We start from the raw sequence: 14,204 nt of genomic DNA, 5'->3' as shown, positions 1-14,204 counted from the left end.
TGGTCAGAAGGCTTTCTTTTCTGTTTTAATTTTCAACCATGTGTTCCCGGAGATATTAAACTAATCTTACAATTTGTAATCAAACTTCAGAGTTAACACCTCTCTCTCTCTCTCTCTCTCTCTCTCTCTCTCTCTCTCTCTCTCTCTCTCTCTCTCTCTCTCTCTCTCTCTCTCCCCCCCCCCTCTCTCTCCCCCTCCCCCTCTCCCTCTCCTTTCTTTCTTTCTTTCTTTCTTTCTTTCTATTCTCTGCTTAGAAATAGTAGTAGTTTATATTAGGTGTCAGACTACAACTAGAGCTACAGAATCCCTTCTTGTATTCTTATTATTCTTCTGTTATGTGGTCAAGGTATTGATCCCAATTTAAGTGGAAGTTTGATGATAATGTTACCATTTCAGTTTAAGTTTACTCTTAAATAGTACAAAGTTCTAGAAATATACATGAAGATGGTGGTCATTACCGTAAACTTTATGGCATGATGTAAGTAGGAAAAGTGGTTAGTGTCAGTATTTTTTTGTTGGGATCAATCGATTTGATGAGTTTCTTGCTTTTCGATCAGAACTGCTGCAGGTCGTGGTACAATAATTTGTACTTGCTAAATTAATCATTATTTCTTTATTTCTATTAAGAAATTTAGTGAAAAGAAAGATGACATAAACTGTCCCCATCTGCAAAGTGGACATTATTTAGAAAGCAAGTAGTCACCTCATTCTTAACAAAGTATAACTGCATCTTGTGTTGGCATTAAACGGCCTATATTTGTGAGCAGAAATCATACAGTGACACTGAAGAATTGTTAGGCGGTGGCACTTCATGTGCCAAAGACAGGACAGGTATGAAACTAAAGTGAAACTTAAACGAGTAGAGGTGAACACTTGCAAATGATAATCAGAAAAATTGTTCTTTTCTTCCCCTCAAAGAAATGACAGTTAAATGTAACTATTCTCCCCCAATTTTTCCCCTTGATATGAGTGGTGGTCTCAACATATTTTGTTGGTTTTTTCCATACTCAAATTTCTATTAATTGTATTTGATGTAAATCTCTCATATTAGGAAATTTTGAGGTAAATGTCATGTATGATAAATTAGTATCTGTACATAAAAAAAACTAAATGCTTATCAATGTGTGGGAGTTATGTGTGGCTATCTGTCTGCCTTAATATGAAATCTCAGGTCGGGAGTTGGGTGGGTGGTGTCACTTTGTGAGGCATTATTCACTGGTTGGACATTAATGGTACTTAACTCCTTTTGTTGTAAAGAAAATTTTCATTTGCATTGCTGTTGTTAGGTAAATTATCAGAAAGATTATAACTATGTGTAATGTGCAACATTTTAATAATTGTGGATGATACACAAATGCTGTTGTGAACTTATGACTAGTCAGATATAACATGGTAGATTGTAACAACATTGGTTTGGAGGTAATGTGGATCATAACCTTTCATATGTGGAGGGCAACTATTTTTCTGTCCTCAATTGTTAGAAAACAGCAAAGTTAGTGTCAAGTGGTATTGAAGTTTTGAAGAGATGCTGACTGAGACTTTTAACCAATAACCACGGAAGAACCCCATCCTCCTCACCATCCAGCCTGTGCCAAATTGTCCGGTAAGCATGTTACTTTTTTCCTTTATGTACCTTCTTTACTTTAATCCCTTGCAGAGATTTGTCACAATCATATTTTTTATTCACTGAACAAGAAACCTCTTAACTGGTTGTGCAACAGTTCCATATCTTAGATATGCAGTTGCCGAAATAGTCTGGTAAATAGCAACAACAGATAGTATAACAAGCAGGTTGGATGAGGTGTATGTGCGGTTTTTTCCCCCCCCCCATCTGGATGTTTGTCGGGTGGATGCTTAATGTAACAATTAAGCTTTGATGTATCCCCCCGCTTGCATAGCCACTTTATGTAGAATATGTTGTTACTTATTTTATCAGCAGAACCACTTTTTGTTAAGTTTAGCTAGGCCATTGTGGTTATGTTGCTCTAGAGTGCTGTTGCATAATTTCTTCTTCTTCTTCTAATGCACTTACTTCCAAATGAGCACACTTGTTCCCAGAAATACATTAAGTGACAGCAAAATTGAGAATGCTGTTTCCTTGCTCAATACAGCTTCAGCCATGTATGTTAGGAAATGGCAAAAAAAAAGCCTTTGAAAAGGTGATATTTTAATTTGATTTCAGTAATCGTGCAGTGTAGACAGTCTAACTTAAACTATATTTGTATAACTAATGGCATACGTTCTGCTTTGAGAAATCTCAAATCATTTTCAAGTGTCTGTGAGCCATTTTTGAGTTTTGCTGTCTAATACACAGTGATGGCTCAAATACACGTACCTTGTTGTACAGCAGTTTAGAAAAGTTATAAACAGGAACAAAGTAACAAAGATCTTAATACTTTTTTATAAAAATTCAGGGAGGGGGGTTAAAACATAAATGTCATTACATTCCAAAGATAGTGACATGATTCTACAAGGTTGCAGGTTTGCAGTTTCTGTGTATAATTTAAACAAATGCAGAAATGAAATTATATGTGAAATGGATGGTGTAAATAAAAGTTCTCTTTGTGAAGACATCCCAGGATCATATGTTGTCCATTAAGCACTAGAGTAGTTTACTGTGACCTCACAGCAACAAGTGTTTGTAGTGAAGTTTTATTTCTCTTCATTTACGTACTTTTGCAGATTATAAACAATTATCATTGAAGACTGTGTAAGAAACAGCTTTATACATCTGGATCGTTTTGTTTTGTCAAGCTTCCTCAGCAGATTTTACATTCTGTGAAAGTTTCACCTGGCATAAATTGTTTATTATTTCCCCACTTCTATCCTTTATCATCAAGTAAGCACACATTTGTCACGAAAATGGCTATACAAAGTAAGTTCAAATAGGATCACAAGTGTAGTAGTCTCAGAAGAATCACTATTGCAGACATACAGTGTGTGATTTATCAGGTGCTATAATGCATCTACCAGAATGAAAGAACTCTAATTTATTAAAATAGTGCAGATTGCTATTTCACTGAAAGATTGAATATCTTTGCACCACCACTCTGGGTTTTTTACCCTCAAGCTTGCTTTCGAACTTGGTGTCCTATACTGGAACCCTTGTATTTGCTCAGCTAGTGATAAGTGATCAGTTTTAGGGCTGTGCTGTCAAACTGTTAAACAACATTCTGCCTTAACTCCAGTAACTTGTGTATAGATATTTTTTTTTTGTTTTATGTAGAGGTATCTAAGTAGTGCAGTAGTGGGAAATGTCCCATACTCTGTGTTGAATAATCCATTATTTCATGTTATGTATTCTTGCATATGTCGTGCAAAATAGTCTTACAGGTGCTTAATGGCAATTTTAAAATTGCTGCTCATAGCTAAGAGTACAGATGCTATTTTCCTTCCAGATGGTCATATTTTCTGCTATTTGCCAGACTATTACAGGCAACAGGGCCCTTGCACGAGTCACGGTTATTTTATTTTATCGCTATTCTGCCTCCCAATACAATAACGTGGAGAAAAATTTCAATATTGAATTTGTTCCATGTTGTAGGAAACACATTTCCCCATCTTCCTGAACCTAAAGGTAATTCTGAAAGAGCCATAAGTAACATTTTGGTTGTGGATTCCTGATTTTACCCAGTTAAGAGGTTTACCGTGTGACATGGTGTTTTACCTTTATATATTTTTATAAATCATGATTGAATAGTATTGAGTGCCTCATCTGAACATTGCACATCACAGGTTGATCTACATGGAAGAAAATAGTTTGTTGTTGCTATGGTATCATATTAAATATACAGTTTGCCTAACTTGCAAGGCACCATTAAGAAGATTTAAGCTGTGTAAGAGGGGAAGTATGTCCTGAGGGGGAGCATTGTGCTTTTCATTGGTATTACAGGATGCTACTTGTGCAGCCAATCTCACAGGTTCAGAATTACCTTACAGAAAGTTTATGTTCGTGGATAAGTGTCAAAATTCCCAAGATTTTTTTTGTATGCCGTGTTAAAACATAGCACTTTGTGAAATAAACTGAATGATTGAAAACCTACTAGACAGATAACATGCAGATAGTGCTTTCAATAGATATGTTAGGGTAATTGATAAGGGCAATCTATTATTGCAAGATTGAAAAGTTTCCTGTCTCTCTTGTTATTTAGAATATTGACATTTAGTTCACACAGAGGTGTACTTATTTCAGGGTAATAAAACAGAAGTGTCAAGTGTTGGTTCCAATCTGATATTTTGCTTTTAAATATCACATATAGAAGATTGTCTCAGATAATCACCTGTTTTTTATGGGCCTTGAATGATTTAGTAGCAAAACTGGTCATACCATTTACTTATTTAGGATGCTTGCTTTTTTAATGAGGTGTGATTTTCTACCTCCTCTGCAGCATATTACTTGCCTGAAATTTAAGTATATATCTTCACGTGTTTATTGAAGACTGTGTTATATTTGTCTGTTGCAGGATATCTATGGAAACAGCTGGGATGCCACTGCCAGGTTACCATTACATTGCACCAAATCATATTGTCAAAGCTCCAATTCATTAACTAAGATGGTATATTATCTTAATTTGACTTCCTGATAGGAATGGTCTTCAAAAGTCATTTAAAGCAAGTGATGCAGCACTCACTGTACATTGTTAAGTTTTGGTAAAGTTGATGCACATTAAGAGACATAGTCTACTGTATACTGTTTATGATAAAGAAGAGAGGTTCAGCAGAAATATCTGTGAAAATTGGAATTGTAGCAAACTGACTTTTGTGTGTTTATTTTCTTTGGAAAGCCATGGTAAAGTCAAACAAGAAAGAACGGACTTAAGTTTTAATACAGGCAGAGCTTTAACATCATTGGCAAGTTGCTATCCCATTGTATTATTTATTTTTAACACAGTAAGTTATTCAAAAATGTTTTAAATTAGTGGAATGACAATTTGCCATGTGAAAATTTAGCTAGGAGGTAAAAGGGGATCAAGCCAAAGATTTTTTTTTTTGTTTTGTTTATTGTATGTAATATTTTACAGTGGTTACACTCTTAATTGCTCCTGTTATTGTCATTTAATGGCATTCCCTTGATGAAGTTGTTAATGTTAGCAGTAATGATTAGCTATGATAAAAGTGTTTTCTTTTCTTGAAGAGCAAATTCTCACTGCCCAACAGAAAAAGTAAACCACATAATGGGCTTAGAATGAAAATCATGTTTGTTGTTCAGTGCCCTTGTAATTTTATTGTACTGTGACATATTACACTGTCAACACAGTTGTGGCACAGTATTGTGACTGGGTAGTGAATCAGTTGGCAAACATTTTAGTCTTCCTTGACCTGTTGAAATTTTCATCAGTTTTATACGTATCTTAAATCTAGCCATATCAGTGTTTCATCTTAAAACATAATTGATTGCTATAAGTGATTTGTACTGAAATTACATGGAAACTGAATCAGTATTTTAAGATATGGTGTTTCTCAGTACACTCTCACAAAAGCTGCTCAAGTTTTTCAGTATTGGCATAAGAGTGCTGTTCAGATCAGTGTGTAAAGACTATACACACATAGATAAATAGGGAACAGTTTGGGAGTGGGGGTGAATAATCAAAATTACACCGTTTGTTGGAGTTCTCAGTCAATACTTTACATAATTGCTATTGATTCATATCATTTTGGAGAAAGAATCATATCACACTAGGGCACATGTAATATATTTGATTCATTTTCTGTGATGTTTTGTGAACATCTTGGTTATAAAAATGTTAGCAGTTTACAGATGCTCTGTGCTTACAGTTATTGTTAAAGGACTAACTGAAATAAGCATGTCATTAAAATGCTTTTTTACAATCATCTAGTCATGAAGGCAGCTGATGAAATATTGCAAAATACTGATTTAAGAAGTTGAGTGCTGTTGAGTAGGTATACTGAGTATAAAGTAGGGACTGATAACTTGAAAGAATGCAAACACATTAGTACGATACCACATATCCCCCTATTAATACAGTTGTCAGATTTGCTTCCATTACATATCCTGAGCACTAGTTCATGTGCCAAATTATTTACAGTTTTAAAATTTAGAAACCATATAATGCACATTTTAAGTGTTCTAGTAGAAAGACTTCTATTATTATACCAACATATACTTCATTCTTCTGTAAAAGCGTACTGTGAATAGTTAGTATATTTTGTGTACTCTGTTTATAAAAAAAAAAAAAAGTGTCAAAGCAAACTGAAGTTTTATGCAAACCAACTTGTATGCAGAATGACAGTAAATTATGGAGATATAAACTTTTTATATTGAGGAGGCTCCTTTTGGAGTTGTGTAGTTTTGTGTGTCTTTATTTAGGTATCTGTCATTCAGTTTTTAAGAATTGTATTTTTAAGATCTGGATAGGACCACATTTTTGCTGTATCACATACTGTAATTTGTGTTCATTAGCTACTTTTTTTTATTGAAAATTAACTTTTACAAATCATTCTAATTGGATATAACATACTTCATATTTTGCGTTTTATCTGGTCAAGTGCTTATTGTGGTGATACATTACAGTTTAATTGACTCTTATATCGGCATATAGTCCTTGTTTTGTAATAAGCAATTTGCAAGGAATTTGGTTGTTTGCTGCTCATTTAAGTAATATATTGAATTACCTTGCTGGTTTGTAAATGCTAAAGCTTCACCAGTTGCCATTACGTGCATTTTGTTTTAAATATTGTATATTATTATAAAAAAATTGTTTGTGTCTGAAAGTAGTTGGAGCTGATAATCATACAAAAACTACATTAATTTGTAAGAATATTTTTGTGATGGGGCTTGGAATGTGTTGTGTGCTGTTGTGGCACAGAATTAGTATCAGTGAAGAAGGCTGGTCAGTGTGTCACCTAGTTTCCTTCTAATCTAGTCATTACAGTAGGGATACTGATATGGCAAATCATAATACTACAATAAACACTTTGTGCCATGTGTATACACTTACAGTACAAAATAATTTTGTCTTTGATTCTTTAAGATTTTTGTAAGTATGCATTGGCAGACTTCATTACTTAAAAATATCAGATCTACATATCTTTTAGTATACTTATTTATTTTAATAACTGATATACCATTGTTAGCACATTTGTGCTGATCTTGATGTGACAGAGGGTAAATGATACATAAAAGATATGTTATAATAACTTGTGTACAATAAATACTTCTCTCTGATACACAGTAGTTCATAGGTTATTGTAAAACATTCTTAAAAATAAGAGATAGAGTTGTTGTCATTTGGCATCTGGACAATCGTCAATATTTAGTAGAGATGAATGTTTTTAAGTGCACTAAGCTCATAAATATTTATGTAAGGCTGTTTATACTAAACTATATGTCAGTTATCTCTTGTAGGTTGATAAGCTTAAGTATAATTTTCAATGTGTTTGTTTTTTAGGAATTGTGAGCATTTAAAAGTTCACTGCACTGCATATATTTGTTGTAAAATTATTTGCAATAACTTATAAATTTTAGTGTTTTTTACTAATGCAGATAGTGGATATCTTTCAGAAGGTATTTTTATGCAGAAGGAGCAATGTTTTTCTCATGCTAGTCTAAAAAAAGAAATAGCTATTCTTGTTGAACAATAGTTTCTTCCATGTTAGACAAGTGCATTATGTGTTTGTTGGTAAACACTTTTTGAAGAGCCTCCAGATGGCTCTTCAGTAAAGTGAGGTGTACATTTTGGAGAGTGAGCATTAGAGAACTGTTAATATATTTACTAAAAACTATCTATATTAAGATAATGTGTGTGCCAAAAAAGAAAAAAAACTGCAGTTGATTCACAATTGAAAATGTTCAGTGCCAAAGTACATTTCGTAGTTTTCAAAAGAAAATTACTTTCATGCAGTTTAATGTAAAAGATAGTCTTGTGAATTGTAAGATTTCATAATATATACTATATAATATATAAATATTTATATTTCGTACAAGAACTTTGTTTTTGCTATGCATTTTATTTAAAAAGGAAGTAATATACATAAAAGTGTAATATATATACATATATCTATATATGGTCCGTACCGAAAATGAAGAGTTTTGCTTCAGACGTTATAAAACAAGTAACTTTACTCTTGTCTTTATCTTTATATTTAAATTGGTTGTATTGGATGTCAGAGCAAGCTTTCGTAGTATCTATGAACTTCTCAACAATAATGATCGTTTCTAAACGGGTTAGGAAATAAAGGGTACAAACTACCTGTGTTTTCAGGGATTAAGAAGACTAAAAAGTCTGTCTACCCTTCATGTCACAATGTTTCCTGCCCTACTGTCCTTCTTATCTCAAGCTTTAGGTCCTGTTTTTTATTTCTCAGTGTGTTGGTCGGTTCCTTAGGAATCCTTTTTTCACCAGAAACTGTGGCTAGTGCATAATATACTGAAGATGGTTAACATTAAGCATCCAGGAAAAACCTATTCTTCCAAGAGCCAATAATGATATTGTTTTACCAACTGTGAATTTGATAAACCAGGTAAGGTAGATAATCCATCCCTCTGACCTCCCTAAGTGTATAACTGTAGAGAAACCAGGTGTGAAAATAGGATGATGATCTTGTAAACCCACGTATTCCCCTGCATGTAGAGAAGGAAGTTGAAATATGATGCTGCTCCATCAAAGAAATTCAGTTGGTCTTGCTTCATAGAAGAAATTCAGTTGGTCTTTAATCATGTTCACACTGTACTAACTAGTAATAATAATTGATGTCTTTGATCTATTAAATCATGGTTTTTCACAGGAATGTTAGCTTACCAGTTTTCTTATTTTTATGATTTGTCAGTCAATAACCATGTGATTTAGCTCTGTGTTGTATTTTCAAGCTGTTTAGTCCAAAGCTGTTCTTTCGTTGCATTTTTGTTTGCAGTATCATTTATTTCAACTTTCTTACGCTCCTGATTGAGGCATTTGATATGACCTGGATTCTGATGCATGTGCAATAAGATGTCCCTCTTTGTAAGTTATTTAAAGCAAATACTGTTGAGGAAAGGGTAGGCAGAAACTAATAATATTCTTAGAGCTCAGAGCAATAATGAGGAAATATTTTGAGTTGAATGTGGAACATAATTACTTGTGAACAGTGTTACAGGGGCCTTATATGTTGAGACACCCATCTTTGGTGACTGAGTATGACTTTCCAAGCTTTGTCAGTGGTTGCGAAAGGGGGTGGATTGCTGTTCTATTTGCTTATGAAATATTGGCAATGTCACGAATGTCATTGCTTCCAAAATTTATCAGTTTGAGGAAAATTTTCTCTCTAAACAAGAAAAATGAGTTAGTTTTTCAGTTGTTTACAGAAAAAAATATTGAAAACTTTTCCATTTTGGGCTTAGTCTGTACTTTCCTAAATGCCCAATAAATAGTTTATTGGATAAAATAACGGAAATTTCTTGTAAGAAAGGCAATCAAGTACTGTTAATAAATAGTTCTTTCTTCCATTGTAAACTTTTAAAGGTGTTTTAACAGATGTTAAATTCTCTAATATAAATATAATTTAAACAAAATTTTAAAGATATCTTTTATAAAATTGTTGAAGTTTTTGCCTGATATTGTGTCATTTTTTATAAAATGAGACAAAAGTGTTCTGTGTTAATTTAAAAAGCTGGTCTGGTAAATTTAACCTTAAGAATTTTATTCAGGTTATGATTTACAATTACTGCCAAAATATCAGTAATTTTTATCATGAAGTTATTTTGTCTTGGTCATGGCTACAATGTGTAAAAAGTGGGTCTATGTTCTGCTAGAAAGTTTTAATGCTTTTAAATTGTGATAACAGAACACTTCTAGTTCTTTACTGAAAAAAACTGATATTGTGATGGATGACTTTCCCAGTGGAAACTACTTTGTGTAGGCTGTGCTATGAATCTCATATTGGCTACTAGGTTGCAGCTTGTGGCTCATCTCATGTGCAAAGCATAATAGGAAAGATAAGTTTCCACTTTTGTAGTATAAATCATAACCTAAATAAGTGTCCCTCTCTACAGCAAATGATGATTAAGCCTGTGTTGATAATTCCAGTGATTATTTCTTGTGATTTTAATAATTAGTAAACATTTGAGTGTATTTGTGAGGTTAGAGTAAGAACCCAGTATGAACTTTCAGGAAAGTATCTATTGGATTACTTTGTACAGAAGTTTAAATTTTTTGGGTGGGTCCTTAATGAATTTAAGGCTCTAGTCAAATTGTATACACAAATTTTTATCCCATATTTTCTCTCCAACGTTGATTGTATGTACTGAACTATATGTCTGTGATGCAAATGCTGCTGCTACATGATCACAAAGAGCAACATTCCAGATTTTTCATTTTTAAATGTGCGTTTTCCTTTGCTTTCCAAATTTTGGACTGAACCTTACATGTGAATCTGTTTGAATTTAAACTGGTTCCAAAGCCACCTAGTAGCCTGTTGTGTATATAAGTGAGGTGCGTTAATATTTATATATAATATAAATGCAGTGTTAACTCAGGAAATGTGCGTATGCCCTTTTGTGCAGTTATAATATCCTTGAGCGCTGTGTTGCCACATGTTTATTCACTTGTAACTCCTGAGCAGCATATTGTGCAGAAACTGCAGGAATAGTGTTTTTGAGTCACAATTGTAACATTCAAGTGGACCATGTGGTAACCTGGGTTCAGAAACATCAACAACAGACCAGATACACCCGTCAGACTAGAGTAACCACATTGTCACCCAAGTTAAAATCCATTGACAGGACACCCATTTTTCTAAAAAAAGAGGCGATGGAAGAAGCTTTGTCAGTTTACCATCACAACCGGTGTACTGGCCGGTTACCAGTTCCCTTTAGTGTAAATTGAACGTGTGTTAAGAAAGTTTTAAAATATATATTTACTACTAGCCTTCAAATGAACAGGGTCAAAACATATTCAAACAATTAAAAATAATTTTTAAAGTAGGTAGTTGTACAAAAAAGCTGTGTTTTCATATGTGAAATGCCATATCTTTGTATAAAATAAAAAACAGCAGTATTGTTTTTTTTCATTTTGTGATTTTTATATTATTTATAAATATAAGAAATGGGAGGATGTGGGACACTATTTAATGGTGTTCCAAATCTATAATCAGATGAGAACTTTATATAAGTAGGGACTATGTAATGTAATTTGGACAAATTTTAAGATCATGCCATCACTTAATCTGTCATTTTGCAGGACAAGTGAGTGATAGTGTGAGCCAGAATGTCTCATTCACTGTAATTAAAGCACTGTACAAATTGAAAAACAGGTTTATTTTACTAACGGTTGAAATATGAACAAACGATGGATGTATTATCAAAATTTAGAAAAATAAAAGTTCTCATGTGGTTGCACTGGTATGCAGTAATGCATATAAAATGACTTATTGATTGATGGTAGGTGTATTTGCCGGTACTTGTTATTTGATACCAAGGCAAACACGTCTGTGTTGTTTGTTGTATACTCGTATCGAGGAAGATAAGGCTGCGTGGCTTTTTGGGGAGGGTAGAAGGATGGTTAATCTCTTGTAAAATAGGGGGTAAAATAGAGATAAATATGAGGGCTGATTTACTATTGGCATTAATTGACAATTGTGATGAACAAGAATTTAAATCTCGTATAATTTTACTGCAGTGATCATGGAATTGTGTAAACATTGCGACGTGTGATAAAATTCCATGCTGTTAGTGCTTTGCTTATATTATAGTCCTGTACTTAATACCCATTTCAGGAAAAAGTCAGAAGCCTGAAAAGTAGACTTTTCAGGAAACAAAGCAAAATTAGTGAAATCTTTTCAGTAACTTTTACATTGGTGCAAATAGAAAAAAATAAGAAATTGTGCTTTAGGTTCAAGTGAGAAATGATTTAAGTGGTGAGAATGTATTGTATTGTGATGTGTAAAGTACTCATAAAACAGTTTTCTGTTTTTCAGAGGCAATAACTGTTTAATTTAAATTTGGGCATTAAAAAAGACATGATTTTTAGATAATGCACATTCTGTCTTGTATTTTCTGTCATGTTGGTATTTAACAGTTTATGTAAGTTTGAGTTCTGATTATTAAATTATGTGTATTTAGAAAGTCATCATGGGCATTTTTATTACACCCACTTTTTTTGATGAATAATTTGTTTGTATTTAGTGTAATAATGGCCATTTTTTTATTGCATCTGTTTTCTTATTGTCTTCTTAAGCTGACTTTCCGTGTAACAGACGGACAGGAGAAATAATCAGGGAAATTAAAATTTGTGCACTCACTCCCCTTCCCATCCATCACTCCTTGGCTGTTGAACAACTTCGTGATGTTAGGGAAAGGATATACATAATGTGTTTTGAAAAGCAGGAATTTTTACTTACTTTCAATATCTGGTCAGTGCAGGAAGTGAGGACTTTATTATTTGAAGTTCTATAGTTAAAATTTTTATACTTTCCAAAGATCATGCTAAGTAGGAAGTTCAGTTTAACAATATGTTAAATTTTTATTTTTATGTAATTTAAAATTCACTTGAAAGATTATTTTGATTGATATTGTCTAGAAACATAGAGCTGAGAGTTTCACTTAAAAGCAATCGTCACGTATCTGTGCTGTTCCTATTGCTGCAATTTGAGAGGTAGTCATCTCGGAGATGAAATTCATATAGGGACTTATGATAACATGCCCTTAGTTTGCTGCCACACAACTCGGAGCTCTCAAAGTTTGACAGTCCATCACTCGCTTTCTTATTGGCTAATTTTTAGTCTTCCATGTCTATTTTCGTTTCATAGTCAACAGAAATTGGTTTCATTGGTGTGCTTCCAATTAAGATTTCTAGTGTGCATTGCACTCTTTGAATTGCGTTTGACCATGTTATTTGTATTCCGGTTTTATTCTTGTTGCATCAGTTAATATTGGGTGCGGTAAATGATTTCAAACTTGTTCCTGTTTCATGTGAAACAGAAGCTGCTTTCATTGCTTGGTGTTCTGTTAACTTATTTTTATGTTTTTGCTTATGAATGTGAGTGCGAACTGCTATATTTAAGACCGTTGTAAGTATATTGTCCGTATTCTATGTAATCCAACTTTCTCACATGTAAAGGAAAACTCAGTTTTAGCAGATTTTGACAGTATTGCTATTCAACTTCATTATACTTCGCTACGGAATGGGTATGTAATTCTGCTTTGAATGGTGTTGCTTCTTGCCACTGAATGCTATGCAATCCTGGCGACCAGAGCATTCTTCCTTGTAAATGGGATGGTAGTTCTGGAAATGTTTGCACACATTATTAACAGGAGTACAAACAGTACATTTAAGCAGAAGTCAATAAAAATTTCGATGGCCTCCATTAAATGAGAAAGTACGAAAAACAGGTGGTAGCAAAAATAATGTAGAATATGAGCAATATACTCAGTGCTATTAAGTCGAGCAGTTTGCACACATTCATAAGCAGTAACAAATAGACAAGAGGTTACAGAATACCATGTGACGAAACCAGTTTGTTTCATATGAAACAAAAACAAATATGTAATCATTTACGTACCCAATATTACGGATGAGAGTGAAAACTAAGCTGAATATGAGCAACGAATTTGCATTACGGTTCAGAGTAAAGTCATATAAGATGGTCGTTATTGGGAATATAATTTCCACATGATAACACACAGTCAAAATTGCAATATTGGGTTTTACAAATAAAGACTTTTTGTCACCAGACTCTTCCATATACCAAATGAATATCATCATCTAGTACTAATATTTTGAAAAGCAATGATATGAATTTTGCTCACCATATTTCTTGTATTCATGGCTCACTGTTTCTGTTTCATAACATGGGCCTTGCATTTCAGGTATTTTGATCTATGATGGGGGCACACAAACCATTACCTGCACCTGAATATAAGAGGGAAGGACAGATTATCAGTTTTTGTGGTTAGAACCTATTAAAGCACACTGTTTCTCATGCACCAACGTAGTTACATTACATACCACCATGTTACACCCTGCAATTCGAAGCTCTGATGAGGCAGAGGGTTCCAACTTCCATCGCTGGGTAGTATCAACAATGTATAATTCTTCAAATTAATATTGAGAATAGAATAAAAAATTTGGAGGCATTATTTTTCAGCACACACTTATAAAAATTGGACAGAGTCAAAAATACTGAAACAATCAGTTTTTGTGTATATCAGAACCTAGAAGCATGTGCTTGCAAGTTATTATAGTCTGATTTAAAGTAGTTGTCACTTGATC

At 33.4% G+C, this 14,204-nt stretch overlaps 1 protein-coding gene across 1 annotated transcript in view; it reads left to right on the top strand.

Annotated features, from left to right (window-relative positions):
• LOC126428097 (poly(rC)-binding protein 3) overlaps window positions 1-12,062 on the top strand; it is a 503,159-nt gene extending 491,097 nt beyond the window's left edge. Inside the window, exon 11 of the mRNA XM_050090000.1 lies at window positions 4,464-12,062. Within this exon, the coding sequence (XP_049945957.1) occupies window positions 4,464-4,548 (85 nt within the window). The 3' untranslated portion in view covers window positions 4,549-12,062. The remainder of the gene's footprint in view (window positions 1-4,463) is intronic.
• The last annotated feature ends 2,142 nt before the right edge of the window (window positions 12,063-14,204 follow it).

The sequence above is a fragment of the Schistocerca serialis genome, chromosome 12 (assembly GCF_023864345.2).
Source record: "Schistocerca serialis cubense isolate TAMUIC-IGC-003099 chromosome 12, iqSchSeri2.2, whole genome shotgun sequence".
Classification (NCBI taxonomy): domain Eukaryota; kingdom Metazoa; phylum Arthropoda; class Insecta; order Orthoptera; family Acrididae; genus Schistocerca; species Schistocerca serialis.
This window is presented reverse-complemented; position numbering and strand designations above follow the sequence as displayed.